This window comes from Suillus paluster (assembly GCF_016628075.1).
Source record: "Suillus paluster strain FC165 chromosome Unknown EDB91scaffold_37, whole genome shotgun sequence".
NCBI lineage: Eukaryota > Fungi > Basidiomycota > Agaricomycetes > Boletales > Suillaceae > Suillus > Suillus paluster.
The window spans coordinates 167,637-195,533 of NW_024537597.1; the positions used below are offsets into that span (position 1 = coordinate 167,637).

The 27,897-nt window shown below is 47.6% G+C and overlaps 9 protein-coding genes across 9 annotated transcripts; 6 read left to right on the forward strand and 3 right to left on the reverse strand.

Annotated features, from left to right (window-relative positions):
- The first annotated feature begins 1,230 nt into the window (after positions 1 to 1,230).
- Positions 1,231 to 2,563, forward strand: EDB91DRAFT_1337349 (uncharacterized protein). Its single transcript, XM_041325576.1, has 6 exons — positions 1,231 to 1,327; positions 1,379 to 1,521; positions 1,577 to 1,608; positions 1,654 to 1,961; positions 2,015 to 2,157; positions 2,220 to 2,563. Exons 4-5 carry the CDS (start codon positions 1,717 to 1,719, stop codon positions 2,127 to 2,129), a joined length of 360 nt encoding a protein of 119 aa, XP_041175791.1. The 5' UTR covers positions 1,231 to 1,327; positions 1,379 to 1,521; positions 1,577 to 1,608; positions 1,654 to 1,716; the 3' UTR covers positions 2,130 to 2,157; positions 2,220 to 2,563.
- Positions 2,564 to 4,034: 1,471 nt separating this feature from the next.
- On the reverse strand, positions 4,035 to 5,744 carry EDB91DRAFT_1224539 (drug/metabolite transporter superfamily; the record flags this gene model as incomplete). The annotated part of the gene is made up of 10 exons (XM_041320954.1): positions 4,035 to 4,386; positions 4,440 to 4,539; positions 4,597 to 4,687; positions 4,749 to 4,786; positions 4,843 to 4,969; positions 5,026 to 5,177; positions 5,229 to 5,306; positions 5,355 to 5,386; positions 5,440 to 5,457; positions 5,517 to 5,744. The coding sequence occupies 10 exons, from the start codon at positions 5,742 to 5,744 to the stop codon at positions 4,153 to 4,155; spliced, it is 1,098 nt and encodes a 365-aa protein (XP_041175792.1). The 3' UTR covers positions 4,035 to 4,152.
- Positions 5,745 to 6,063: 319 nt separating this feature from the next.
- On the forward strand, positions 6,064 to 7,155 carry EDB91DRAFT_1055360 (uncharacterized protein; the record flags this gene model as incomplete). The annotated part of the gene is made up of 7 exons (XM_041313908.1): positions 6,064 to 6,159; positions 6,219 to 6,620; positions 6,682 to 6,693; positions 6,750 to 6,800; positions 6,862 to 6,891; positions 6,949 to 6,989; positions 7,056 to 7,155. 7 exons carry the CDS (start codon positions 6,064 to 6,066, stop codon positions 7,153 to 7,155), a joined length of 732 nt encoding a protein of 243 aa, XP_041175793.1.
- Positions 7,156 to 7,668: 513 nt separating this feature from the next.
- Positions 7,669 to 8,417, forward strand: EDB91DRAFT_1237984 (Calcipressin; the record flags this gene model as incomplete). Its single annotated transcript, XM_041321651.1, has 2 exons — positions 7,669 to 7,946; positions 8,000 to 8,417. The coding sequence occupies 2 exons, from the start codon at positions 7,669 to 7,671 to the stop codon at positions 8,415 to 8,417; spliced, it is 696 nt and encodes a 231-aa protein (XP_041175794.1).
- Positions 8,418 to 9,297: 880 nt separating this feature from the next.
- Positions 9,298 to 9,996, reverse strand: EDB91DRAFT_495753 (uncharacterized protein). Its single transcript, XM_041327466.1, has one exon. It carries the CDS (start codon positions 9,835 to 9,837, stop codon positions 9,364 to 9,366), a length of 474 nt encoding a protein of 157 aa, XP_041175795.1. The 5' UTR covers positions 9,838 to 9,996; the 3' UTR covers positions 9,298 to 9,363.
- Positions 9,997 to 17,594: 7,598 nt separating this feature from the next.
- Positions 17,595 to 20,533, forward strand: EDB91DRAFT_1237985 (insulin-like growth factor binding protein; the record flags this gene model as incomplete). The annotated part of the gene is made up of 7 exons (XM_041321652.1): positions 17,595 to 17,643; positions 17,904 to 18,300; positions 18,332 to 18,618; positions 18,669 to 18,936; positions 18,965 to 19,008; positions 19,061 to 19,234; positions 19,293 to 20,533. The coding sequence occupies 7 exons, from the start codon at positions 17,595 to 17,597 to the stop codon at positions 20,531 to 20,533; spliced, it is 2,460 nt and encodes an 819-aa protein (XP_041175796.1).
- Positions 20,534 to 20,785: 252 nt separating this feature from the next.
- Positions 20,786 to 22,800, forward strand: EDB91DRAFT_495863 (phosphatase 2C-like domain-containing protein). The gene is made up of 5 exons (XM_041327467.1): positions 20,786 to 21,000; positions 21,073 to 21,513; positions 21,570 to 21,947; positions 22,002 to 22,166; positions 22,224 to 22,800. Exons 2-5 carry the CDS (start codon positions 21,075 to 21,077, stop codon positions 22,655 to 22,657), a joined length of 1,416 nt encoding a protein of 471 aa, XP_041175797.1. The 5' UTR covers positions 20,786 to 21,000; positions 21,073 to 21,074; the 3' UTR covers positions 22,658 to 22,800.
- A 16-nt stretch (positions 22,801 to 22,816) lies between these two features.
- Positions 22,817 to 26,659, forward strand: EDB91DRAFT_1329582 (uncharacterized protein; the record flags this gene model as incomplete). The annotated part of the gene is made up of 10 exons (XM_041325324.1): positions 22,817 to 23,267; positions 23,309 to 23,418; positions 23,477 to 23,878; positions 23,940 to 24,128; positions 24,210 to 24,398; positions 24,450 to 24,509; positions 24,559 to 24,770; positions 24,819 to 25,156; positions 25,209 to 25,367; positions 25,430 to 26,659. Exons 1-10 carry the CDS (start codon positions 22,896 to 22,898, stop codon positions 26,657 to 26,659), a joined length of 3,261 nt encoding a protein of 1,086 aa, XP_041175798.1. The 5' UTR covers positions 22,817 to 22,895.
- EDB91DRAFT_1141555 (S-adenosyl-L-methionine-dependent methyltransferase) lies at positions 26,645 to 27,572 on the reverse strand. The gene is made up of 3 exons (XM_041319009.1): positions 27,316 to 27,572; positions 27,067 to 27,257; positions 26,645 to 27,016 (listed from the first exon to the last, which is right to left on the reverse strand). The coding sequence occupies exons 1-3, from the start codon at positions 27,557 to 27,559 to the stop codon at positions 26,696 to 26,698; spliced, it is 756 nt and encodes a 251-aa protein (XP_041175799.1). The 5' UTR covers positions 27,560 to 27,572; the 3' UTR covers positions 26,645 to 26,695.
- Between the last annotated feature and the right edge of the window lie 325 nt (positions 27,573 to 27,897).

Below are 27,897 nucleotides of genomic sequence, written 5' to 3' on the forward strand. Positions count from 1 at the left end.
CACCGGCATGGTAGTTCGTCTTTATATGTATATGAGTGAGTGGCATGTCGCGATAGTGAACTGTGAACTACAGTGAGTTGTGTTTCTGCTTTCGCATCGGTGCAGTATGGTTGATGGCATGACGCGCAGTGAGTTACTAGTAGTGTGTTGTTGAGTTGTGCTTGCCTTGTGAACAAAGTTTACTACCGCTCGAGTTGCAATTGAGATCTTAGAACAGAGGAAATCTCAAAGCGAAAGATTAACAGTGAAAATCGACAAATTACTTGCTAATTAGCGTAAATTAGCAAAGGTGCAAATTAGCGTTAATTTATATAGGTTAACGTCACCCCTCGAACGGCCACTACAAATTAGCAAGCACTGTTATTGTGGGCTAGGACCAAATTTACCGTACACTACTTGAAATTCTCTCAGATCTCCTGCAGCAAGACATCAACCTAGCCCCATGCACAGGAACCCGTGCTACTCAACAAATATTATGAGAGCCTCGCTGTTGTCAGTTTCACAGTGATAGTGCATTTTTCCAAGTCTTTTTTCCTTGATTAGTTCTTTGATGGTGCGTTTTCGTACCGGTCCCGTTGGTGTAACATCTTAGCTTTTTACCATCGCAAACGTCGCCGTGGCTGACCAATCTAACATTCCACTCGACCTACCGCTACCTAAGCACAAAACGCTTACAACGCTTCAACGCCCACCTCTACTAGCGTTCTCCTCGACAAACTCTCGCAAGGGTACTCACACGCCTCTCCTCTACCGGACCACTATCTTCAGGCTCGCCGGGCTTGTTGGTCGCCCTCAACATACTTTCCAAGTCTGCACGATCCCAGAACTCAATATTCTGGACATGCTGTACCACTTCCGAGCTCGCACAAGTTATTAACATCAAGAGTAGCAGCCCGATGGGTGAAGGATAAGGATGAGGATACCTACAATTTTGCGCTTAAGGTGTATCCTGACAGTGCCAGTGGCTGAGTGCAGTTCTGCCTGCCCCGCATGCACATAAGGAACCTGGTGAGCGCATTGTCATGGGACACATAAGACACGACTCCTCATACTAAACCCACTTTTGCGTGGTGTTTCGTGCAGGTTGAAATGTACATCCACGCGAGAAAACCTTGCATGGAATCGACTCAATCAGGGCTATCGTAGTGACTGATGTAGTACGCAGCCCACCGTCGTGAGAGGAATACAGGCAATATTATACATTGATATCTATTCCTTCTACGTTCTACGGCCTGAGAACATCATACGGGCGTGTACCGTACTGTGGTGCTCGCAACTCATTTGAGGGCCAAGACTTGATTCTCTCCGTGTTCCTATGACAAATAGCGTCAGTGGGGTCAAAGTCAAACTGCCGTGGATGCTAAACCATGGCTCAAAGGTCCTCTTGTAGTTCGGAAGAAATGGGACGAATATGAGTATAATCTCGCAGACAAGGATTCGATCATGTGGGATGATGGTGTCGTTGTTCCCCACCCACCTATCAGGAGGTCTCTGAAAATCACTAAAGCAGCTCTCTAGAAGGCGAGCCATAAAGGGTTTCCCCATTTAACCCCTTTGCTGAATGGTGCTCAAGTAGTGGCGGCTGGTGACCGGAAACCAAATATCGCAGTAAGCAGTAGTGTCTTTCACTATGCCTGCCTATTGACCGAATAGTATTGTACAGCGGGACATCTGGAACGCCGCTTCTGCATCACGACCTCTGCCACAGGGGAGTTAATGATTGTATCAATGAAGCTAGATGACGCGGATCCCGCGGATCATGCAGCAGCATCCTTCCGTCCACAGAAGGCCGGTATCATCGCATACCAGCTCTGGCAAGTGCAGAAGTTGCGTCAAAACATCTGGAAAGAATATCTATACCACTGGGAAGCAACTGCGTCAGAGACTTGGGCAGGATGGCCTGTTGACGCTATCATCTGTCGGGTCGCACCATTTTCGGCACCTCCTCATGGGAAGCACGGGTCAGTGTCTGTAAATGGGAAGTGTGGAACTGTCATTGAGAAACAATGCGCAGGCACGCCGACTACACCGTTTGGAATGTGCTCGACTATCCCGCTGCAATTTTTCCTGTGACTGCTGTCGACTCAATTGTCGATGGGCTTGAAGGAGCCTCGTCATGGTTTCTATGACGTTTCGATAAACACATTTACGAAATGTGTTAGTGGTGCAAGCACTCAACAACCTCTCAGCGATTTTCTAATGCCCAATACTTCATTCAGATCACCCGGAGAAATTCAAGGACGCTCCTATTTGTTTGCGACTTGTCGGCTGGGCTCTGGAGGAAGAGGCAGTCATACTAAAATGACAGAAATTGTCGATGCGGCGCTGGCAGCCACCAAACAAGTCCAAGGTATACCTTTCGAAACAGAGCGGCTACAGACTAGAAATGGAATCTATAAGATCCTCCGCTACAAAGTACTTGGTAGTTTGACTGTTGAATCCCGATCGAGGACGAGTTGACCAGTCCTTGTTGTAGTAGTTCCCGATAGCGGGTTCGAGCTGGCATTGGCTTTACTTCGCAAGGTGACATTTTGTTCCAAGCCAAATTGCCAATAGACCTTGCTTCACAAGGTAGATTTTAGGTGGCAATCTGCTGGCATTGCAGATATCATCTGTTCGAAAGGGGCGATAAGATCTTCACATAAAAGTAAACTGCGTCCCCTTCAGATTTATTTGATACCATATCACATCCTCACAAACAATGCGTTTCTCCCGTGTCCTCGCCGTTGTTGCTGCTTTGACAGTATCGTTATCTGCAGCATCAATGTCTGCCAGTGACCCTGACAGCGAAGGTTGTCCTAGAGTTTGTAATCATATCGCCTGCTGCCCTGGGAAGTCATGCGTATTTATGGTGAGTATGAGTCCTGGATTTAACCACATAACTCACCAATGTAGTTCCCGACAGCGGATTCGAGCGGGCATTGACCTTGGTGATATGTTGTTCCACGCCAGATTACCAATAGACCTTGCTTCGTAACCCAGGTCTTAGGTGTCAATCTGCTGGCATTGCAGAAATCATCTGTTCGAAAGGGGATTTCAGGTGGATAGGTTCCTCACATAAAAGCAAGCCGTCTTGCTACTGCCCCCTTCGAATTTATTTGTCTCATATCACATCCTCACAGACAATGCGTTTCTGCTTTGTCCTCGCCATTGTTGCTGTTGCTTTGACAGCATCAATATCTGCAGCATCAATACCCGCCAGTGACCCTGCCGACAGTCGAAGTTGTCCTATCTTTTGCTATAGCCAAATCTGTTGCCCTGGGGAAGGATGCATATTTATTGTGAGTACGAGTCGTTTGCGTCCTGGATTTAACAACACGACTCACCGGTGTGATAGTTCCTCTGGCTTTGTTTGAATTAAGTGATCAGTGAGTGGCATGTCGCGACAGTGAACTACAGTGAGTCGTATTTCTGCTTTCGCATCGGTCCAGTGTGGTTGATGGCACGACGCGTGAGCTACTAGTAGTTTGTTGGAGCATGAGTTGATCAATGTGCTTGCTTCTGAACAAATTTCACTTTCACTCGAGCAATGGAGATCTTGGAATAGAGGAAATCTCAAACATTTGAATACATAGAATATGTTACGACGCAGTTTTATAGTCTCGTTTTAAGCTTGCACAAGTTGCATATGGAACCCCTCGATCACACCACGCCCTTCGACCCCCTTATTGCCTCCCATAGATCCCATGAGTAGTTTGCTTTGCATCCTAGATTCATTACTCAAGTACTCACCCTTTGCGCCTTGTAATACCAATACTAGCCTGCTGGTACGAAGTTCTGCAATACTTCCTAGTCCGATGAGCTAGCATTGAGTCATGTCTCTGCCTTGACTCCCGCGGTGAAAAGCTCGACAGCGTCGTCGAGTTGCCCATCAACGATCAGTTACTCATCTCCCGTATCACTAGCCGTCTCACTCACCCGGCTTGGAGATGACGTGAAAAAGAAACGGTGGCTTGTTCCCGAACCATAGTACTATGGATGTGGATCCCAATGGACTCGTCTGCACTCTTTCGAAGCTCGGAAGAATGAAGATGAGTCTATTGCAGACCCGGCAGCATCACTTCATATTATTTACATACTCTGGGCCAAAGATAGTTCCGCCATTTCACGCTGTACTGCTTGGGATACTGACCTGGGTATGTTCCTGCTTCATCAACTGGTAGTGAGATTTGAATGAACAAAAACGTCAGGAAATCGAGAACGATGACCACTCACGACGACATAAAGAGCACAGGACATAATGATGGCCGCGCCGATAACTGACAGTAGGGACGGTATAATTCCGAAGATTAGGCGTTCAAGTATCACAGCAAAAAGCACCTCGATATACACTCCCATAGCACCGCGCGACGCAGTTTCTCGTTGCAGCCCCATCGTCAAGAGAGCCTGAAGTTGTAATGAGTCACCAGTTGAAGATGGAGAGTAACGAATGTACTGACTTGCGCCACGAAGCCAAAGACACCATTCATGAGCAACAGAAGTATCCATGTCCATGATCTACTTGTCGGATATACAACTGAAATATTGAAGGCGACCATCCTGTTACATAGCAAATAATCAATACGACGCGTGAGATGCAGGGATGTATTCGCGAACCCCAAAGATGCCATGATCGTGGACCCCAGCGCAAAGAACGTCATTATATGCAGCGCATGAGCACGCGTCCCAATTGCACGAATCGAAGTATCTGTGGAAAATCATTGAGGCGGTCATTGACATGAGAAGGTCAATCACAACACAATACGTACATGCTGCAGTGGCTCCAAGCACATGCATCATACATGCCCTACCGGATATAGAATAGTGAGTGGAGTGGAGCAGCGTGCAAACAACGATGCTCACGCAACACCCGACAGCCTTTGCGCCGGGGTCGATTCTGGCAAGAAGTGTCCTTCAGGGATGGCAGTTGACAGGGAGCCAAATAGAAACGGGGGGCGAGCAACGAGGACAACACCAAGTAAACTGCAAACTAGCGACGCCTCTATAAGTAGTTATAAACAACAAAACCCAAAGCATAATTCTCACCTCCCGCGACAGCTTGCTTTATGGAGAACCTCTCCTTCAGAAGGATGCATCCAGCAACCGCTGTTGTCAGAGGTTTTAAAAAGCCCAGGACCGTCGCATCTGCGACAGACAAATACTGAAGCGACAAATACAGGCCGCTTAATCCGAAAAACCTGTGTCATGAAATAGTCAAATTGAGGTCGTGCGTGTAGATTGATGCGTACCCGCTAATCCCACGAATGACCAGTAGCATCCGAACACCTTTGGGGCCAATGATCGGATCAGGGATCCCCATAACAACCCTTCGTGTCGTCAGTCACAGATTATGTCTGAAGACGTAACAGACATACATGTATATCTCGCAGCATATGAACGTGATGCCCTGTGGACGAATCAATATTCAACGCGAGTCAATTCGTGAAAGCTCTGACGCACCATCCTGACTACAATAACCTGTATGACAGATTTGAGATTCACTCCATTCGAAGAACAAAGCAAAAGAAATAGCTAACCTGAAACGCGTGCACCGGAGGCTCCAACTTGTTTAGCAACTTCACCGAAATATTCATGCAAGCGAAGAAGAACTGAGAGGAAAAGACGAGTAGTATTCCAGCATTTCTGGCAGTGAAGCTAGGTGGCTCGTTTGCTATTGTTCCATCGACTTGACATGTCGAAGTGGGTTGTATCGCGCCATAGTTGTGTCCTACGGCGTGAATGAGAGGAGATTCGTTATCGCTCATGTTCGTCGTGCCGTCGCTGGGTTCAGAACGGTACACTGATACTAAATAGTCAACAGGGTGGATACACCAGGGCACAGCGCCTAGACATTTGATCCTCGCTTAGCAAGCGAGTATCAGATATGTAATAATATCCATCCGGGCACTGGAGTCGCTGGACCGTCATCTTTACGTCGATGCTGTATGTAGCAAAGTGTGTAACGATAAGGACACACAAGGTACGCTGATTAGATTAGATAGTACTGACTAAGTGGCCCTTTCAAGGTCCTCTGACTTGAACTTCTTGATTACTTATACTACGTTGATATCCGCAACTTCAAAAATGGCTCCCAAAGGTGGAAACGCAAAGAAAGAGAGTGGTCGAACTAAAAAGGCTGAGAACGAGGCGAAGAAGCAGGACGCTGCTGTTGCCGAGAAGGTACGTCCATCAGTACCACCGCCAACCTTTTGTACAGGTCGATTAACAGGTATTGACAGGGAAAAAAGGAGGCAGAAAAATGGGAAGACGGAGCCAAGACAAACAAAGCCAAGGAGGAAAAGGAAGCAAAGCGTCTCGCCGAGCTCGCCCGCAAAGCCGAGAATGCGCGGCTACTTGCAGAGGAGGAAGCTACGCCTGCGAAAGCCAAGCCGACACCCAAAGCTGCTGGCAAGAAGAAAGATTCTAAACCAGCTGGTCCCGGTGCGATTGCAGCTGGAGGCGACCCGAGTGCTGCAGCAGCCGAGACGGAGACAAATCCCAAGGATGAACCGCCTAAGGAGATCGAAAGCTATGCTGCAACCGGCATCGATAATGCACTGGATCTGCTAGAAGTAGTAACCGCGAAGATGGACAAGGCCAGTGTAGGGCAGCAAGCTGCAGGTCTCGAAAGGCACCCAGAGGTAAGATTAGTTGCCTTCTTCCCGAGGCTATACATCTGACATATTACTGATCACCTAATAGCGACGATTCAAGGTGAGAATTTACATCACGACAGGCTTCCGATAAACTCGTGTTTATCATTCCCCTAGGCTGCGTTTGAAGCCTACAAGGATCGCGAGCTGCCAATTCTCAAAGAGGAGGTACAGTCACCATTCCCGCTGTGTGAAACGCAAGGCTGACAATCTATCTCCGAAACCGCAGCATCCAGGGCTACGCCTGCAGCAATATCAGGTCAGTGCTGCTGTCAGCACGCGTTTCGAGACGTTTAACATTTGATTTTTTTTACAGGATCTGCTACACAAGCAGTTCCAGAAATCGCCGGATAACCCGTGAGTCGTCAAGGTCATACAGCCTTGTCGATGTGATGACTGATCAAAGCCTATTCATCGTTACAGCTTTAATCAGGTCACTATCGCTTACGACGCCACGAAGGATGAGAAAGTGCAGACACTCAAAGAGAAACAAGATGCTGTGCAGAAACGATTGCGCGCATAACGATCGTGATGATGCCATACAATTAGAAGCCGTCTTGGATACGGTTCCTGGAGCCTAGGCATTGGAAGTCGGGGTGTATGATAGTGCTGGTTTTCTATCTCCAAAGGAGATCTGAGAACAAAGAGAACCTTCTGTACACATACTCATAATAATTCAACACTGCACGGTGGATTGTTCAGGGGGCTGTGAAAGCACTGAATGTTCTTTGAGAAGCGTCTGATACAAAGAAGCTCCTTACATCAATCGAGAGCACAGAGGGACTGCGAAGGACTGCCCACAACACTGCAATCCGTTGACAATACCCTGTATACCGCAAATGATAACCTGTGTTCATGCAGCACCGTGAGTGGTTGGTCCCGGACATCATCTTCTTCCGGACAATCGGTGACCAAAGGCAGTGTGGCTGCGTATTAGATTATGTAATCACAGATGTTTTTTTTTGAGTATAAGTTAGCGAGTAGAGTCGAGACTCAACAGACAAACAACCATTCCCACCTCGAGCACGCCATCGACATGCCAGATATTTCCATTCTAACACAGCGCTCAAAATCTTTTGTATCCCCCAAGTCGATTCAGGCCACAAACTCGCTTGTGATCACGCAAGTCCCTCGAAACTTCTTCCAACCTTTGATCCTCGATGCTTTGCGCGACCATTTTGCTACGTACGGCGAGATCAACCAATGGGTGCCGATAGCATCATTTTCCCGTATCATCCTCGTATATTATTCAGAGGATTCTGCTGAGTTGGCGAAAAACACGTGTGATCCTCTTATTTTGGCGCCCCCACACAGGTATGTGATTTTGCGCGACAGTACTCATCATTCTTTCTCATTATCTCGTGTAGAACGCCCACGGTTTTAAGAGTATATCGCTCCGAGCCAAACCCCATCTTTTCACTATCATCACCAACGCCAGACGACAATCTACTGCGCCCTCCGCCGATCGAAAAGAATTTCCTTATCTCCCCACCTGGATCCCCACCAATTGGCTGGGAGCAAATTCGCGAAGAGCCACCAAATTCTTCACCTCTTGCAGATGATCTCATAGCTGCACTTCGCAAGTTGAAAATGCAGGAACGGCGCTCTAGCCGAGAAGTGCTATTGGAACCGGAAGATGGTGTGGGAGTGGGGGTATACGTCGAGGACTGTGATATGGCTGACGATGACGCGGAGGAGGTGGATTGGGAGTACGGTTGTCCATCCCCGGCCCAGCTACGATGGAGACCCATGGCAACCGCAATGCCACCACTCCGGGTGCGATGAAAACTGTAAGTCCTATGTTTCAATATTGTTTCCGGATGATACATTTCAGACCTGTTCCGAGACCTACATGCGGATATCTTCATATTGCCTTTTTTTCTGACTCTTGTCGCCTCGAGTAGCATTTGAACCTGGCGCTAACTCTTTCTCTATAGTGTCACACTGCTGTACGATATTCGACAGACACTGTATTTGATTATCATGTGAGCGTCTTTTCTTCGTGCCTTTCTCGTGATGAAACTTCAGACCTGTTCTGACCCTTGTGGAGATAACTTCTATTGCCTTTTAATTTCTGATCTTTCTTTATCGCGGCTTCGAACTTGACATTGACCTATCCTCATTTTCTAGGTTGTCCGTCCTTTACGATGCATTTTTCTCCGGTTATTTTAGCATGATCTCTTAGTCATTTGTAGCGGACTGTACAACAGCTTTAACCACATGCCTGGACTCCTGCAGCTACAATGGTATTACGAATATGAATGTAGTTTGGATCAGCTGGAATATTATGTAGGCTTTATGTTGTCGTGAATATACGGAATCTCCTTCGTGCTTATCAGATTCAGAACACACCGGCTTATGTCGGGACTGCGCAGCTGATGCACTCGGACCCTTACCTGGACCGCAGTCCAGGGTTGATGTTGACACATCAAGGGACATTCTACGTCCAATGCACTTTGCGTCATACAAATCATAACGGCGCTCGGCCGCGCCAGTTCCCACTCCTGATTGAATACACTCAGTAAAGTCGTGGGCAGATAGCTGGCTATACAAAGTCAGACAGGACACAGCCTTGGATGACACAGAAAACCGGGCCCCAATACAGTGCAATGACACCAGAGGCACAACCGCATCTGCTGGACAGACATATTGGTATCATATGCACAGGAAGATTTTATTCAAATCTGTTCTGTAATTCTACTGAACATTGAATTTTACATATATATGTTTATTATACAACATTCGGACAGATTGGGGGGTATAAATCCCTAAATCTGTTGCATTTCATATCTAAACTTTGAAATAAAATCTGTTTCGCTCTCCAGCTTCGACTGGCTCGAGAGTTGGTGACACGATCTATTAGGTTGGGCTGGACCGAGGGTTGGCTCTGGATGAGACGCAAGCAGTTGGAAGCCGCTGGTAGGGCGGGACAACTGCTTACGAATTCGATCATGTCAAATGACTCTTCGAGTAGCAATAATTGGGACGGTAAAATGTAATTGATAGAGCAGACTATAAGACGCATGACTAGATAAATCATTAGGAGTAAAATTACGGTGTGACAAATTAAAAGGGAGTAGGTGGGCGGGTATAAAGAAAACTGTTCGAGCGAGTGAGGAGTGTAATGAACGACGAACTCGATGTCGTGGCGGAGAGGAAAAACGAATGGAGGAAGCGAACAGCGCAACCGCCCAGCTAGACCCATGGTGCCGGGACATTACCCGGCACCTGGACATTGCCAGATATAGAATTTGAGCATGAATATCGTACCTGATCAATTTTATTTATAAAGTTTGAATATGCACCACATACATATTGGGATTGCCAGCTTCCCAAATATTGGTCAGTATTTTGACAGATTCAGCAAATCCGCCACTGTCTCAGGTGTGAGAATAAGATGCTGAATCAGCGAAGTGTGCGCGACTGAATGTCATATGGAAACCATCCACGCTGACGCACAAACTGACACTATCAAGACGTGCGATAGAGCGAACTGCATTTGAAACATAGCTCGCAGTGAGAAGTTAAAGATGATTGAAACTAGGAAGTTCGGAACAGAAGTTTTGGGTTGATGCATTAGGTGAGGGCATGATATTGTGGATATTAGAGGGCATCATGATATAGATGGTGAGATTGAACGGCATGGAGAATGCCATACGGGGATAAGGATTAATATCAAGAACACGAAGGACAACCGAAAGTCGTTTGGAGGGGAAGCTCGACATCTACCGCCGACGGCGAAAGAGCCAGCTGGAAAAAAAATGAACGCAATGCGCACTGAATCAGACTGCTCAACATATTTGGGCGGAATGATGAGGGTCCGGGTGATATGCTGAACTCATGTTCAAAGACTGTACAGTCCCTGTCAAGACCACCTGAAAAATCTACCTACTGCTCGTGGTACTGGTGAACGTTTGCGTCTGGCAAAACTCTCCCACTGCGGATATTACTTCCATTACACGTGATCCCACACGGCTTCAGAAGGAACGAGCTGATCAAGGGGGGGCTGATCGGTCCTTGTTGCAGCACATAGTCCCCGACAGCGGATTTGAGCTGGCATTGGCACCTTCGCAAGGTGGTATTTTTGTTCTAGGCTAAAGTCCTAATAAACCTTGCTTCACAAGGTAGATCTTAGGTGGCAGTCTGCTGGCATTGCAGATATCGTTTATTCGAAAGGGGGGGGGGGATAAATTCTTCACATAAAAGCAAACCACCGTCGTCCTACTGTACCTTTCAGATTTATTTAATCCCATACCACGTCCTCACAAACAATGCGTGTCTCATTTGTCCTCACCGTCGTTGCTGCTTTGACAGCATCGATATCTGCAGTATCAGTACCTGCCAGTGACCCTGCTAGTGAAGCATGTCCTAATTATTGCTGGAATCACCCCTGCTGCTCTGGGTACCGCTGCAAGTGGTGGGTGAGTAAGAGTGGTTTGCGTCTTGGATTTAACCACATGACTTACCGGCGTGGTAGTTGTTCATTGCTTTTTGTGAATGAGCGAGTGGCATGTCGCGACAGTGAACTACAGTGAGTCGTGTTTCTGCTTTCGCATCGGTGCAGTGGTTGATGGCACGACGCGTAGTAGTTTGTTGGAGCATGAGTTGATTAACGTACTTGCTTCTGAACAAATTTCACTGCCGCTCGAGAAATGAAGATCTTGGAATAGAGGAATCTCGAATACTTGAATACACTATGTTACGACGCAGTCTTGTAGTCTCGTTGTAAGTTTGAACATGGAAGCCTTGATGACACCACGACCTTCGACTAAGTACCCCATTATTGCCTCCGATCATAGATTCCAGATACGCATGCAATTCACATATTGATACATCAAATAGATTGTAATTATAGGATAAGCATATCAAACTGGTATTGAATGACTATCAAAATAATGCGGAATGGAGTATCTAGATCTCGGACTTCGAAAAACATTTGCAAAACATAATCTAGATGAAAAAACAAAACCATAGGGCGTGCTATAGAGTATAATAAGGTGACATTGTGCGGAATATCTCGGTCAGCTGAACACAACACAATTTGGGTGATCTACTGCCGGTAATTTACAGTAGGAAACAACGCTCTTAGAAGAGATCAATAACGAATAAGGATGTTAGTGGCTGCTGGCAATATGCACTCCGGTAACACTGCGCGACACGGTTTCTCGTCGCAGCCCCATCGTCAAAAGAGCCTGAAGATGGAGAGTCACGAGTATACTGACCTGCGCCACGAAGCCAAGGCACCAGTCATGAGCAAAGAAGTGTCCATGATCTACTTATCGGATATACAACTGAAATATTGAAGGCTACTATCCTGTTACATAGCAAAGCTGCGATGGAAACCCATGGCGACGTGGTGCCACCTGGGTCCTGCTGCAAGTGATGAAACTGTAAGTCCTACTATCCCTTCCGGTGCAATCAGCATCCCACAGAAGTCGGCAGTCACGACTTTTCGCAGAGTTTTGTGTGACTGCGTGTGACCAATTGAAACAAAAGTGTCACATTTTCCCGCCAAAATCACCTGGGTTGCCCAATAGGTAAGCATTACTATACTGGGCGATCAAGCGCCTCGCTAACTATTATATGGCTTAGTTGCGTTAAATCTCAACAGTGTTGCCGCGAATTGAACTGAATCGAAACGAGGTGGGAATTCGTTCCAGGTTCGATGGTCGAGGTGGAACGAACCGAAGTGTAACGAATACGGCTCGAAGCTCCAGCCAATGAGAATTGTTTGTAAAGTGAAGTAGATATGAAGTGGCTATGTTTCATTCTACGTTATCGTCGTCGACATTTTGTAATAGATCAGCAAGCTCGTCGAACTTCCCCGTAACTATCAATTGCTCTGCAGCCCTTCGTGTCACATAAATACTGTCCGAGATAATGAAGCATGAGCTTTCATTATCACTGCCTTTTGGCGTAACGGTTAAGGGACGACAGTCTTGACTACTTACACAAACATGCAAAAACGGCAAGCCATAAAATCACAACTCGGGTTTGAGATCAAGCGTGGTATAAGTTTCACGTCGGGAAGCTCGTCGGGGCATGCAAGTGATGCTACAATCATCAAAAAGTGCCAGACATCAGTCACCGATGCCCGGTATTGACGACGACCATGAGTAGACGAGCTCTTCGAGCTGCCTTGTGCAGTCATTGAAGGATCTGTGTATATATGCAAAGGAGGGGGAGGTAGCTCCGTAGTATCTGTGTGCGTCGGCGCAGTCGATGGGCCAACACCACATACAATTGCTGTTTGAATGTTTGAAGTCGTGTCGTCGTTCTTGTGTTTCTTCGCGCGGGATTTCGGTCCTGTCGCAGCCGCGTTTTGCGTTTTATCGTAGTAGTAGTTGGAGCGGTATTATTGACAGCCGTAGGAGTGATGTCGGCAAATGGATTTGACGGTGTAAAGCTTGCTGCAGCTGGTGAATAAGGGCCTTGCACAAAGTGATGCATGTTTGCCAATGCATTTGCGACAGGCAATGGATGTGGGAGATGCGGAGATGCAGAAGTGTTGTTTGGGAGCCCATATGGTGAGTGAGGGTAAAATGGTGGACGTGCATGAGCGGCGGACCATGCCAGACTTGTATAGCCTGGGTGAGGGTGATGATGCTGTTGCTGAGATGCCGAAGGGATAGCAGAAGCTGCAGAACTGTTCCACTGGTGAAAACTCATGTTTTGGGAATATAATACTAAACTCACAGTACGACGCACGAATTTATACGATGACCTATACATCCGTTGCCTAACCACGCTTGAGGATTGCTCAACATTTGTATTGTATAGCATTGCAGGCGCCTGTCCTCTGGCGCTAAAGCAGTACTACGGTCCGACGAAAATATGTATAATGATGTTCTATACCAAAAGGTTCGAGGACGGACAACGGAGGAGCAGAGTACATTGAGAAAATGCTAGAGATGTGAGGTTGCTGGAGTACTACTCTAACGAATCACCAAGTCACAGGCCAGATTTAGCATTTCATTTGGCAGTTCGTTCCTAATTCGATACTTATCTACAACGAGGCGTAAACGAATCGAGTTGTATCGAACTGCCTCAATTTCGAACCGAACCGAAGTTACCTCGAGGTCACCTTGGTTCGACGGCAACACTATCTCAACACCAGCATTAAAACCCGCCCCAAATACTCTTTTACCTTATACCTGGTAAGTTCACCTATTACTCCCACCTTTCCAATATAGTAAAGCGGTACTTAAGACGTCTGCTCACCCTTATATTAAGCCAAAAAGCATTATTTGTGAGGACCAGCGGTCCAGACCAGCAAATTGAGTGACTTAGACACTAAGATATTGTAGCTCGTATTACTAATGAGGTAGACCGCGTGAACGGCTACCCAAATCAGTAATACCGCGCCACACACGTTGCCGAAACCTTCGTGCTCGCTGTGGGCAACAGCGAGCTCAAGTATTCTATCAATTCAATGTATTTTTACCTAATTTTTTTTCACTGTACCATTGAATATATCATTAAATAATAGTTTACTTAAATTTTGAGACCAAGGGAAGGCTATAATAAGTGTACATGACATATGTGAAAGGTAGGGGGGCATGGTGGCTCCTACACCTCCTCCAGAGGCCCCAGTACATTGCCCTCTGGTCGAAAATATTTCAATTATATATAATAATATGTCTATATAACAAAAAAAGCGAAATGAAATCTCCTTAGAGCCAGGGAGGACATTCTGGTAAGGAAAAATGAGGAAAATGGGGGAGGGGAGGGAGGAAGGACTACATGGCCACTAGCATCACAATATCACATATGGAGGTGTTATAGACATCAGGGAGCAAGGGGAGAGTGAATAGAGGTACCAGGAGCACAAAAATGCGCCCCAAACCAGGAGGATTACTGTAGCTGGCACAGAACTTGATATAGCTACTCACCAGTGGAACAGGAGCACAAGCGGCGTTAATGGAGTGTATTTTGACCATATTAGAGTCATATGAGACACTGTAATTGGCGAGGAATTGATTAGTAGATATACAAGGGGAGAAACAACATAAAACATGAAAAATAGAGAGGAGACTTACCAGAGGGTCTAGAGCGAAAGTCCTGGTACTCTAAATAGTATAAGGCGTCTATATGATTGACTGGAAACAGTTGAAAGGGTAGGGATAAGGAGGAAGAAAAGTTAGAAACAAAAATCACCAAAAATGCGAACCATGAGGCTCACCGAGTCTGGGAGGTGCCCAGCATCTATAGTGATGGCAGGAAGGTCATAAGATAATGAAGGTGGTCCTAAATGAGTATTAGAACACATGGGAAGTGCTGCGGAGAAGGGTAGGGCGAGTTATTGAGTCAATGTTGAAGAGGGGTGAAAAAGCACTCACCTTGCCACCAGAGAGGCCCCGGGTGTGTATATGAACTAAAAGGCATCCTAGAAGAGTAGAAGACACTTAGAAATGTTGGTACAGCAAGTTTCAAGACCAACCAGTGAGTTGTGGTCGTGCTACAGTGAAAGTGAGTGATAATTGGTATAGTTGAACTTCGGTCAACATATTTGGGCGGAATGATGAGGGTCCGGGTGATATGCTGAACCCATGTTCAAAAACTGTACAGTCCCTGTCAAGACCACCTGAAAAATCTACCCACTGCTCGTGGTACCGGTGAACGTTTGCGTCTGGCAAAACTCTCCCACTGCGGATATTACTTCCATTACACGTGATCCCACACGGCTTCAGAAGGAACGAGCTGATCAAGGGGGGGCTGATCGGTCCTTGTTGTAGCACATAGTCCCCGACAGCGGATTGAGCTGGCATTGGCACTTTCGCAAGGTGGTATTTTTGTTCTAGGCTAAAGTCCTAATAAACCTTGCTTCACAAGGTAGATCTTAGGTGGCAGTCTGCTGGCATTGCAGATATCGTTTATTCGAAAGAGGGGGGGGGGGATAAATTCTTCACATAAAAGCAAACCACCGTCGTCCTACTGTACCTTTCAGATTTATTTAATCCCATACCACGTCCTCACAAACAATGCGTGTCTCGTTTGTCCTCACCGTCATTGCTGCTTTGACAGCATCGATATCTGCAGTATCAGTACCTGTCAGTGACCCTGCCAGTGAAGCATGTCCTACTTATTGCTATAATCACCCCTGTTGCTCTGGGGACAGCTGCAAGTGGTTGGTGAGTAAGAGTAGTTTGCGTTTTGGATTTAACCACATGACTTACCGGCGTGGTAGTTGTTCATCGCTCTTTGTGTATGAGCGAGTGGCATATCGCGACAGTGAACTACAGTGAGTCGTGTTTCTGCTTTCGCATCGGTGCAGTGGTTGATGGCACGACGCATAGTGGTTTGTTGGAGCTTGAGTTGATTAACGTACTTGCTTCTGAACAAATTTCACTGTCGCTCGAGAAATGAAGATCTTGGAATAGAGAAATCTCGAATACTTGAATACACTATGTTACGACGCAGTCTTGTAAGTCTCGTTGTAAGTTTGAACATGGAAGCCCTGATGACACCACGACCTTCGACTAAGTACCCCATTATTGCCTCCGATCATAGATCCCAGATGCGCATGCAATTGATACATCAAATAGATTGTAATTATAGGATAAGCATATCAAACTGGTATTGAATGACTATCAAAATAATGCGGAATAGAGTATCTAGATCTCGGACTTTGAAAAACATTTGCAAAACATAATCTAGATAAAAAAACAAAACCATAGGGCGTGCTATAGAGTATAATAAGGTGACATTGTGCGGAATATCTCGGTCAGCTGAACACAACACAATTTGGGTGATCTACTGCCGGTAATTTACAGTAGAAACAACGCTCTTAGATGAGATCGATAACGAATAAGGATGTTAGTGGCTGCTGGCAATATACACTCCGGTAACACTGCGCGACACGGTTTCTCGTCGCAGCCCCATCGTCAAATGAGCCTGAAGATGGAGAGTCACGAGTATACTGACCTGCGCCACGAAGCCAAGGCACCAGTCATCAGCAAAGAAGTGTCTACGTCCATGATCTGCTTATCGGATATACCACTGAAATATTGAAGGCTACCATCCTGTTACATAGCAAAGCTGCGATGGAAACCCATGGCGACGTGGTGCCACCTGCTGCAAGTGACGAAACTGTAAGTTCTACTATCCCAATCGGCATCCCACAGAAGTCGGCAGTCACGACTTTTCGCAGGGTTTTGTGTGACTGCATGTGACCAATTGAAACAAAAGTGTCACATTTTCCCGCCAAAATGTGTGACCTCTGCCGACTTCAGTGGTGTGCCGATTGCACCAGAAGGGATAGTATGTTTCACCATTGCCTTCCGGATGTTGTACTTCAGACCTGTTCCGAGACCTACATGCAGATATCTTCATACTCCCCTCGAGTAACGTTTTGAACCTGGCGCTAACTCTTTTTCTCCACAGCGTCACACTGCTGTACTATATCTGACAGACGCTGTATATGTGAGTGTCTTTCCTTCCTACTTGATGAAATACTTCAGACCTGTTCTGACCCTTGTGAAGATAACTTTTATTTTTGATCCTTGTTTATTACAACTCAACGCTGTTGACCATCCTTTGCGATGTATTTTTCTCCGGTTACTTTAGCATGATTTCTTAGTCATTTGTAGCGGACTGACCACATGCCTGGACTCTTGCAGCCACAAATATGAAAATAGTTCGGATGAGCTAGAATATCATGTAGGCTGTATGTTGTCGTGAATACACGGAATCTCCTTCGAGTCTCTACAAACAACGTTCATACTTACGTCTGAGCTGCGCAGTGATGGGCCAATTGTCGCGGATTACCAAATAAGGAAATTTTAAAATGGATGTACTATTGTTCTTTGCAGTTTTATTGTTCTCTTGCTCGAGCGGCAACCTACCGACCTTATTCTTCTAAAATAACAAAAGGCCACACCTCCAATGTCTTTTCCCGGCAAAGCTTCGCTCTTTCTTTCTTTACCACTTTCTTTCCTTCCCTTGCACGTTCCTTAGCTCGGCATGTTGTCGAGCATCATTGCTGCTACTTTCGCCTTCGGCGCGTCTGTCGGTGAGTGTCGAACTAGTTAATATTGAACCGGACACGTCTGACCATCTCCATTGTTCAGTCGCGCAATCTTCGTCTTCTGTTGTATGCGTTGCAGGCCAATGCCTTCAAGGTTATTCTAATACCACTTGTGAGTCCAAATTTATCAGAGTATTCATCGTCATTCTCATCGTTATAACCAGTAGGAGCAACTCTCTCAGCATCTGGAATATCAACCGATGTTCTTCTTCTTCCTGGACAGTATACGTCTACGACGAACCCAGAGCTTCTTCATGAGTTATTGACGTCCTCCTCTGCTTCACTTTCTGCATCTACCGGCTTTGGCAACTCGAGCACCGGATCTTCAGTTTCTCTCCCACTTAATATCGCACTTCAACCAGGTCTCGCAATCTATCCACAAGCTTTCTATTCAGGACAAGGCTCATATTCTAGCCTCCCCACGTCCCCCGTTGGAAATGCATCCATCCCATCCACTGCGTCCTCAGTAGCCCTCTCAGGGAACGTATGGGCAGCTGTATCAGCTGGAAGCAACAGCCGTGTCATATTGTGGAACTCCATTCCTGACGTTAGTCAGCTTCCTGCGAGCGCATCAGGGTCCCTGTCGTTGCTCAACCTGCAATCAACATCCTGTTCGCCGCCTTGCTTCCGGGAATGGCGTTTGTTCGGCTTCGGGGACGTGTCAATGTCCGAGCGGATTTACCGGTTCATCTTGCGAGTCGTGCGCCACTGGTTTCTTTGGACCCACGTGCCAGCCATGTCCTTCAGGATGTACCTCTTGCGATGGCGGAATATCTGGTACGGGCCGTTGCTTGGTGCCAGTAGTGAATAACTTGCCATCGAGCTGCAATTGCATCAACGGGCAATGCGGTTCCAACGGACAGTGTACTTGTATCACCGGCTGGACTTCGGCATCAAACGGAACCCAGTGTTCTGCATGTGCGTCAGGTTTCTTTTTAGACACAAACGGGAACTGTGAAAGTGAGTTACGACGTGTACATGCATCTCCCCAGTCTCACCTTTATCTTCAGTTTGTCAGCTCGGCTGTCAGCAGTGTGCCGATAGCAGCGGGGACTGTATCACTTGTAAATCAGGCTTTACTCAAGATGCTAACGATCGCACCAAGTGCGATGCCACTTCGCAAACTACGTCAACCGGCACGATTTGTCCCGATGGAAGTTACAGTGCTGGGTCTTCTTGCGCAGCTTGTTCGCCCCTTTGCCAGACTTGTAACGGGCCTACTTCGAACAATTGTGTCATTTGTGGATCTGGCACATACTCGTTTAACGGGTCATGCGTGTCGACCAGCACTGCGGGTGTTTGCCAGGGCTTCGAATTTGATTGCCAATAATAACAAGCATGAATGTGACAGTAAGCGCGTTCCACATTGCAACTCGATTGTGTGCTAATATATGATTCGCAGCTTGTGGACCAAAGTGCACGACCTGTCAAATATCCAATTTCAATGTTGCATCTACCATCGATCAAGCTCAGTGCACTGGTTGTCTTCCTGGTTTCTTCTTGTCGCAAGGGAAGTGTGTGACAAGTTGCCCATCGGGTACCTTCCTTTCTCCTCAAGATAATTTGACGTGCACAGGTGCGAACTGCCTCCTTAATTCATTACTAAAGTTGGCTGATGCAATTAATCAGTTCAGCTTGTTCTTCGTCCTGTACTAGCTGTGCAGGAAGCGCTACCACCTGCTTGACATGCGCGAACAATTTGCTAGCCTCGAACGGGCAATGCGTCAATTCTTGTCCTTCCAACACATTCAGTTCTTCTGGAACCTGTGTTTCCTGTCACCCGGACTGTGCAACATGTTCAGGCGAATCCTTTAATCAGTGCACGAGTTGTAACAAGGCTCTCCCAGTCCTTACTAGTGGACGCTGCCTTGCTACTTGCAGCCAGAACCAGTATTTCGACACCACGTCCTCGACATGCAAGTCTTGCGACAATAGTTGTGCCAGCTGTTCAGGCGCTGGTTCAAATAACTGTCTCGCCTGTTCAAGTTCCAGTCAAGTTTTGCGTGGGGGTACTTGCACTTCAGCCAACTGCACAAGCGGTTCAAGTATTATCCCAGGCCTTGGGGCATGCCTTTCAGAACTCGTACTCGTCCCCTCATCCTCCGGCACGAGCTCAGGCGCGCTTCCTTCGATCACTGGGCTATCGACTCCTATCGCAACCACATCCACTCAACGATTGCAGTGGTGGGAGATTCTCCTCATGGCGCTTGGATGTGCTTTCATCTTTGTGGCCTTTTTGTACTGCTGGCGCCGCCGAGCTCGCAAGCAACGAGCAAAGGACACAGCCGCATTTGCGTCTGCTAAAGCCCTACCTCACAAGCATAACTGGAGGTGGCGACTTGTGCACTTTGGAGAAAGGCTTTTCGGGTACAACCGTAAGCAGCCGCGGCCTGAGACCGAGGAAATTGCCTTATGGAAACTGCGCGCTGCAGAAGAGGCGCGGCACCACACGGAAATGGAGAAGCTCGTAGGTGCATATGAGTCGGGATCGAGCCGGGCTCATTCGCCTCTCCCTTCGCTTCCTCGCTACAAGCGGCGTGGGTCTCACGATTACTCAGACGCGCACAGCTCTAATAGGCTATCCGCGGCTTCTATGTATTCCCAGGCAACAGGGATGCCTCGTACGGGACCTGAACCTCGGCAGCCTGTCAAAACGAATCCTTTGACGTCTCGGTTTTCATCAACGACGCTTGGTTCTGCGGTATACAAGAAACCAAACACGTTACAGTCTAAGCGCAGGCCAACACCCCCCAAACCGCTGACTGACGCTGAGGCATACGCCACGTCCGTAAGGCAGTCATCGGAATCTGACGTATCGTATTGGATAGCACCCACGAATACGGGCGGATCCAACACCAACCCTTTCCGTAAATAAGCTTATGCTTTCTCATAATATTCTGCATGGACATCGAGGATTAGACTGGATCTTTACCCAACCCATCTTTACAAGTTTATATCACCACGCACATTGTACACATTTCTTTCGTCACGATACTGTAGCTTACGACTTTCCTTCGGGCTCTAATCACGCAGCCCTATATAGAGCGTAATGTAGCACTTTTAGGTTTAGCTGTCTCTGTACAATGAGTCTGGTTCCAAGCATTAGCTTTACATAAGCTTACACCTTAGTCGCAACGGCCGTCCTCTCATGCTCGGAGGTTTCCCTGTGTGCCTGTATTGCCTGTCGAATGACCGCGCGAAACTCCCCCTTGGGCCAGGATCATAAACACAGCATTGCGGGAGTTAACTATTTCCCGACATGTCCTGGGTTGAATTGCCAAGGGTGAACCATCTCCGTTCTAAACGTCCAATGTGGTACCACGGCGACGTCTGACGCCACGTGTATGTGCACGACTCCAAGGACACACCAAATTTATTGATATATGTCATCAATCATTGAACTTTAACGCTCAGTCATGCACATGACAGCAGTGGATGACTTAAAAGCGGTCCGCCAGCCACACAGCACGGTGGGGATTCCACTTCCCCACATTTCCCGTCCGCTTGCTTCTTCCGTGACGATCGCCGAATCATGGATGGAATGTCGGACAGCTCTGAGCTGTCCTGCGAAGCTGATCCCTACTTCGTTTGCCTCCTTTGGCGATATCCCTGGAAACTTGTGCAGTCCTGCAGACGATTGGCCACGTCCTTTCCGAAACTTGGGCCATGATGCTGCCTGGGAACGCCTAGCGGCAGTCTCCAATCTCCATAGCGTCAAATTTGACACCAATGGGCGGTGGCGGGCAGATGCCCTCAATTTCCAACCTTGCGCCGAGACCCCCTCGCAAGATCGTTATGCAATCCAGCAGATACATATCCAGGGACGCATCTGGACCCTGTCTGCGGTTTTTGATGGTAGGAGCGGTTTTTGAGGGTGTGCTTGGCCATTGTCACTAGGGATTATTTCACAGGTCACCTCGGCAGCCATACCGTTGAACATGTGGCTCATCACATGCCCGTCATTGTGCGGGAACACTTGGAAGTGATCACTCAGAAACATGGCGACCGTGCTGTACCGCCGCCGTTAGTTGCAGACATGTTTGCGATGGCCATTCGCAATTTTGATGACGCCATCGCTAATGACGTCCTGGAACTTTTCCCGGGTGGTTTATCATCTTTGTCTCGCTTGTCGGACTCACAAATCCAGGAAGTTCTCGACGATCAACTTTCTGGAGGGCAAAATTACACAAAGGCGAGGCTGTGCATGTATGGTACTACTGCGCTCGTAGCTCTTGTTGACCCTGATCATAAAAATCTATGGCTCGCCAATTTGGGTGACTGCCAAGGACGTACGTCGAGCGTGACGAAGTTGCTCATCGTGACGACTGACTTTTGGGTTTAAGTGGTGGTCTCGGAGACTGGTCATCAAGGGTGGAATATGGAAGTTTTGACGCGACTTCATAATGGAGAGAATCCACTCGAGGTTCAGCGCGTCATGAATGAGCACCCTGGTGAGCCGGAGTGTATCTTGGATGGCCGTGTGCTTGGAGCTATTGCACCCTTTCGATGCATGTAACATTCATATTTGCAAGGTTTTATTAATCGCTGACTGCTCGATCCAACAGGTCTAGGAGATACACCCTTTAAACAACCACCCGAATTCACCCGGCGTATACTCTATAATTTATACCCTGGTCAGCACGACACATCTCCTTGGGAAGAATTCCTGATGAGGAGCCACACGCCTCCCTACATTTCATCCACTCCGGAAGTCACGCATTATCCCCTCGACCCATCACCCCAAGCGCCTCGCAAATATCTTATCCTGTGCTCAGATGGGTTTACGGACATATGCGGCACGAATCAACGTGAAATTGTCGATCAATGGGCGCGTGCAGCCGCACGTAGTAGCTCAAGAGAGCTAGATGAAAAAAGTCTGGCGCTCCGACTACTCTGGCAGGCGCTTGGTAATGATCCGAAGAGCGTATCTCGTGCTCTGACTTTGGACATGGACTCACCTTGGTTGGATGATGTATCTATTATTGTACAGTGTTTATAATTGCCTGAGGCAACGACCTGAAGAGTCTTATATGTTCCTCGTTCTCCGAAAGTACTTGCTAACCCACATTTGGAATGTGTAGTGTTTGAGTTACATATTTTATTTGCAATTTGTTTGGTTTAGAAGGTAGATGACAAATAATCATAAATAACGCCTCTTACAGGCAGCTGCCGTACAGGTCGCCGCAAGACCATATGCACGCCTCTTCATAAATCATTATTTTGCCTAGGGGAGATTGATGGCGAAGTCACTGCATTCATCTGCGTCTACTGATTCCTCCGACCTCTTCGGTCCCGATGATCCTGAATTTCTTGAGGCTCTTAGAAACGCGGTGCTACCCGGAGATCCCCCACCGGATGCTGCGTCACTGAGTCGAAAGCGTCCTCGTAATGAAAGTGACGAGCGGCAAGTTGAAATGACCTCGCATGGAACAACCCATGGACTCGGTCACACCGAAGACAATCCCGAGATCTATGGGGCATCTCGCTTTGGACATTTTGGAGAATATATGCATCGCAAGCGTGCCAAGCTCCAGATACAGAATGCAGACCTCGATGCAAGCCAAGATATTGGTGAAGAAAGCAGGATTTTCAGCGGTCTTTCAATATATGTACGTATCTCTCATGTTGCCGTCAGAAAGCAAGGCTTTAGCTTCCATCTCAGATTAACGGGTGGACCAATCCTTCGGTTCAAGACCTACGGCAATTGATAGTGACGCATGGGGGTGTGTTTCAGCCTTACCTGGATAAGAAATCCTTAGTGTCTGCACCTTCTTTATCATTCCAGTAGATTCACAGAAATTCATCGCCCCTTATGCAGGACCCACGTCATTACTTGCTCGTTGACTGCTGCGAAGATCAAAGATTGGAAGCATATGAAGATTGTCAGGCCTGAGTGGCTGGTGGACAGTGCCGCTGCAGGAACATTACTTCCATGGAGGAATTACATTTTCAAACCCGGGGGCAGGGTTGAGCAATCTCAAGGAGCGCATACGCCTCAAAGTCATCTGTCCACAGACTCGCGGACAACAGCGCGCTCCGATTTGCGTAAACCTGAACAGCCACTATCAGGTGACCATGTCCCCGCAACAACGCCTGATTCTGACACGGCAGGTGCTGCCACCGCTGAGGTTGATGATCCAGGGTCCTCGACTTCTTATTCACATCGACCGCTCTATGTTACAGATCCAGGCACGCGCGAAGACGCCGCACGCGTCCCTGGGTATGCCTGCTCATACATCGAATCCGCTGGCCGAGTGCGTTATGGCTAATCCGCAATGGAGAGCCGCACACACCTCCGTGGCACCAAATTTCATAGAAGGTTTTTACAAAAACTCACGACTGCACTACCTGTCCACATGGAAAGCTGAGCTGAAAAAATTAGTCCAGCAAGCCTACGAAGAAGTAGAAAATGGGCTGGTACATGAGTCCTCGTCAACTATAGGCAGACTTCAGGACTGTGGCTGGCAGCGGTGATGTAAATATAGGAGCACCAGCTCGTGACGAAGTCTCCATCAAAAAGGAAAGGCAAAGAAAAGGACCCAGGCCTGAAGCGTATTATTATGCACTGCGACTTCGATTGCTTTTTCGTTTCCTGTCGGCCTTCTGAGTCACCCTGAGTTGCGAGGCAAACCGGTTGTCGTTTGTCACTCACAAGGTGGTACAGGGGGTGCATCTAGTACCAGTGAAATAGCAAGCTCAAGCTACGAGGCCAGGTCATTCGGGGTTAAAAACGGCATGAGGTATGAAAGGCTCGTTTCAGGTATTGATCTACGAGTGACAGTTTTCTTCAGCCTTCAGCAAGGGCGTAAATTGTGCCCTGATCTTATGACTACACCATATGAATTCGAGAAGTATGTATTCATCTTTCCATTCCCTATACTCTACTCAACATGAGATCAGATATAAACAGCTGTCGTTGCGTTTCTACACCATTTTGATGCGTCATGCGGATGATATCCAGGCCGTCTCCGTTGATGAGGCTTTGATAGAGGTTACAACAAGCGTTGCCAGATGTGCTCTTCGGCCATCGTCCCTAGCATTTGTGGATGATCCTGCAAAGTCTCTTGCAGAACAGATACGGTCCGAGGTCAGAGACGGAACAGGTTGCGAAGGTACGCACATCGACTATGTCCGATGGCACTTTCTGACCTAAGTCGTAGTGAGCATTGGCATCGCAGAGAACATACAACTCGCTCGCATTGCAACACGCAAAGCCAAGCCTGCTGGATCCTTCCACCTAAAACCAGAAGATGTGCAAGAGGTTCTCGCGCCGTTAGATATCGATGACCTCCACGGCTTCGGACATTCTACACGCCAAAAAGCGAACGAGAAGCTCGGAGCCACAAATCTCGGCGAACTCGCTAAGAAGAGCAAAGGTGCATTGTGTGATGCCCTTGGCAAGACCACTGGCGAAACTCTGTACAATGCGATTCGTGGCATCGATGAACGAAAGCTCGAGTCTGACAAGCCGCGAAAGTCTGTATCGTGCGACATCAACGTGAGCTGCTGATACTTTTTTTTTCGTTTACTGAGCACTGACCTGGACCTAGTACGGGATACGTTTCGAGAACAACGACCAAGCCAAAGCTTTCATCTACCAGATGGCCGAGGAAGTTTCCCGAAGATTGAATGCCGTCAATATGCGTGGGCGTTCTTTGACTCTGAAGATTATGAAACGCGATCCAAATGCGCCTGTTGAACCACCTAAGGTATTGAGGATTGTCGACAATATGTATCCGAACCAGGTACTGACGGGTGTCCTCCGTTGTAGTTCATGGGACACGGCATCTGTGAGACATTCAACAAGCAAACTGCATTTAGCAGCGCAAACGGCAAAGCTACAAGCGATCCCAAGGATATCGGTGACCACGCATGGAAGCTACTGAATTCTTGGGCATTCGATCCCAAAGAGCTACGTGGAGTAGGCATTCAAATACAGAAGCTAGATATGACGTCGGTAGCTGACACCGCCGATCCTGGGCAAGTGAAGCTGCCATTCCACATCAAGAGCTCTACGACCGTGCAGGAAAACACTGAACAAGATGACCTTCCAGTGCCTAGGATCGTCACTGAACCCCCTTCTCAAGATGACCCACCTCAAAATGAGGTCGGTCCTTCACATGTAGACCTTCCCTCTTTCTCCCAGGTCGACAAGGACGTCTTCGACGCATTACCGGATGATGTTAGGAAGGAGCTAGAACTTGAATACCAGCGCAGATCACATTCGCCAATGCCGGTGGAACAACCCCCTCGTGATGTCCGACCGAAAATCATGGTCAAAGGCGTCAACGTCAAAAGAATCACCCAACAACTTGCGCCGAAGAACAGAACGAGCGTATCGCCCCGCAAAAACACGCTCTTTGCGAAACGTGATGGCCCATCGTACATGCGTGTGTCTGACGAAGAGCTTCGTAAACTTGATATCGACCCAGATGTATATGCTGTCTTGCCTGTGGACTTGCAGCGCGAACAGTTGATCATGGCTCGGCATGCAAAAAGTGGAAATCTCCTTCAAGAACGCAAGATCATTAAGGCTTCTTCTGGTCGTGGACCATCTGTACCTTATCGCAAGAAACCTCCTCCTCAAGCTAAGCACCCGCAGCCGCCTCTTCTGAAACAGCAGGGTCAGCAGCCAGGGGAGAAACTGTACTTTGCCGAAACTGAAGATGTTCAGACCGTCATCGAGTCATGGGTCAAGGGGTTCACAGATCATCCCCCGAACCCAAAAGACGTCGACTATTTCAGCAAATTTTTGGTGAGGAGTGTAGAATCGGCTGATACAGGCATGGAGAAAACCATTGCTGTAATGAAGTGGTGGCTTATCCTCTTGAAGAGAAATTGGGAGGTTTACGAACACGCAAGCAGCGCGGAGGAGAATCATGATGGAGACGCGAAGGCAGAGGACATCGGGAGAGCTTGGTGGAAAGCATTCAGGGAAGTGAAGGCCAAGGTTGATGCTGCTACCAGACGACGCTTCGGTGGTTCATTATCTCTTAAATGATGGTTTTATTTACATAATACAGTTATTCCAAGTAATTCAGGCTTCAGCGACTTCCTTGGTCCCAGAGGCTAAGAAGAACTGGATAGGGTGTCCTTGTTTCTTTGCCTTGCCGGCCGTCACAAATGCAAAGTTAATCAGTCCAGCACCCTCAAATACGGCTTTGATGTCTGCCTCTTCAAAGCCACCCCTGTGCGCGACAATACTGTGTGCTCCGGTGGGAAACAACTCCTGTGTGGATTCTACAGAAGATGGTTTCATCAAATCTGCGACCAAGAGCGAACCCCCTGGTTTCAGGTAAGATGCAAGAGCCTTCGTCACCTCTTCGATAGAAGGAAAATGGTGATACGATGATGCACACTAGTGTTGGAGTGTGAGTGTGGGACGTTGCGGGTGGTCACTAGACTTACCACAACCACATCAAACTTCATTCCATCCAGCTGGTTTGAGGTAGCGGTAAGGTCACAGCACACAGCCCTCATCTCCTCGTGTGGTATACCCTGATTTGCGACGCTCTGATTGTATCGATCGACCATGCTCTGGCTGATGTCCACGCCTACGATGCATTTGGCATGCGCAGCGAGTTCTTGGGAGATTAAACCTGGAGTACCATAGAGAAAATCAAGGGAGCGCTACGAAACCCTCCATACATGACCAACCTGTGCCGCAAGCATAGTCCAGAACCAACGTTGAGTCCTCATTGAATGGATAAGCGTTGATCATAGCTGCTCCAAATCGCCGAGCAAGCTCATGCGTTTCAGGATCATTGTACTGATGAGCATGCTCATCGAAATATTTCGTATTGGATTCTGTGAGATTATGCTGATCCTCGTGGACATGGTGAGGGCCATGGGGATGGCCATGATGACAGTGGTGTTGAACATCATGATGGTGCTCAGCCATCGTATGAACGCTTACTTATATAAATATGGTTTAGGTTCTTGAGTCTCGACGTTTCCCCTTTTGGTTTATACCCTTCAGCCGAGTCTATGCGTTGCTGTGCTCTGATCCGTTTTTTCTTTGGCCACAGGAATGCGGTTCAAAGTATAGCAGGCATAACGTATATCATATCCCCGCGGGGTCATATACCAGTGGGTACAAAGAGGCGTGACAAGCATTAAGCTGGAAAATATGATGAGTGTGTCAGAAGGATTCTCAGAACAACGTGACGTATGAGCCTTTTCGGGGATATCAAATATCACGTGAACTTCTGCTGAAGCCTTTGCAACGATCGCGACGTT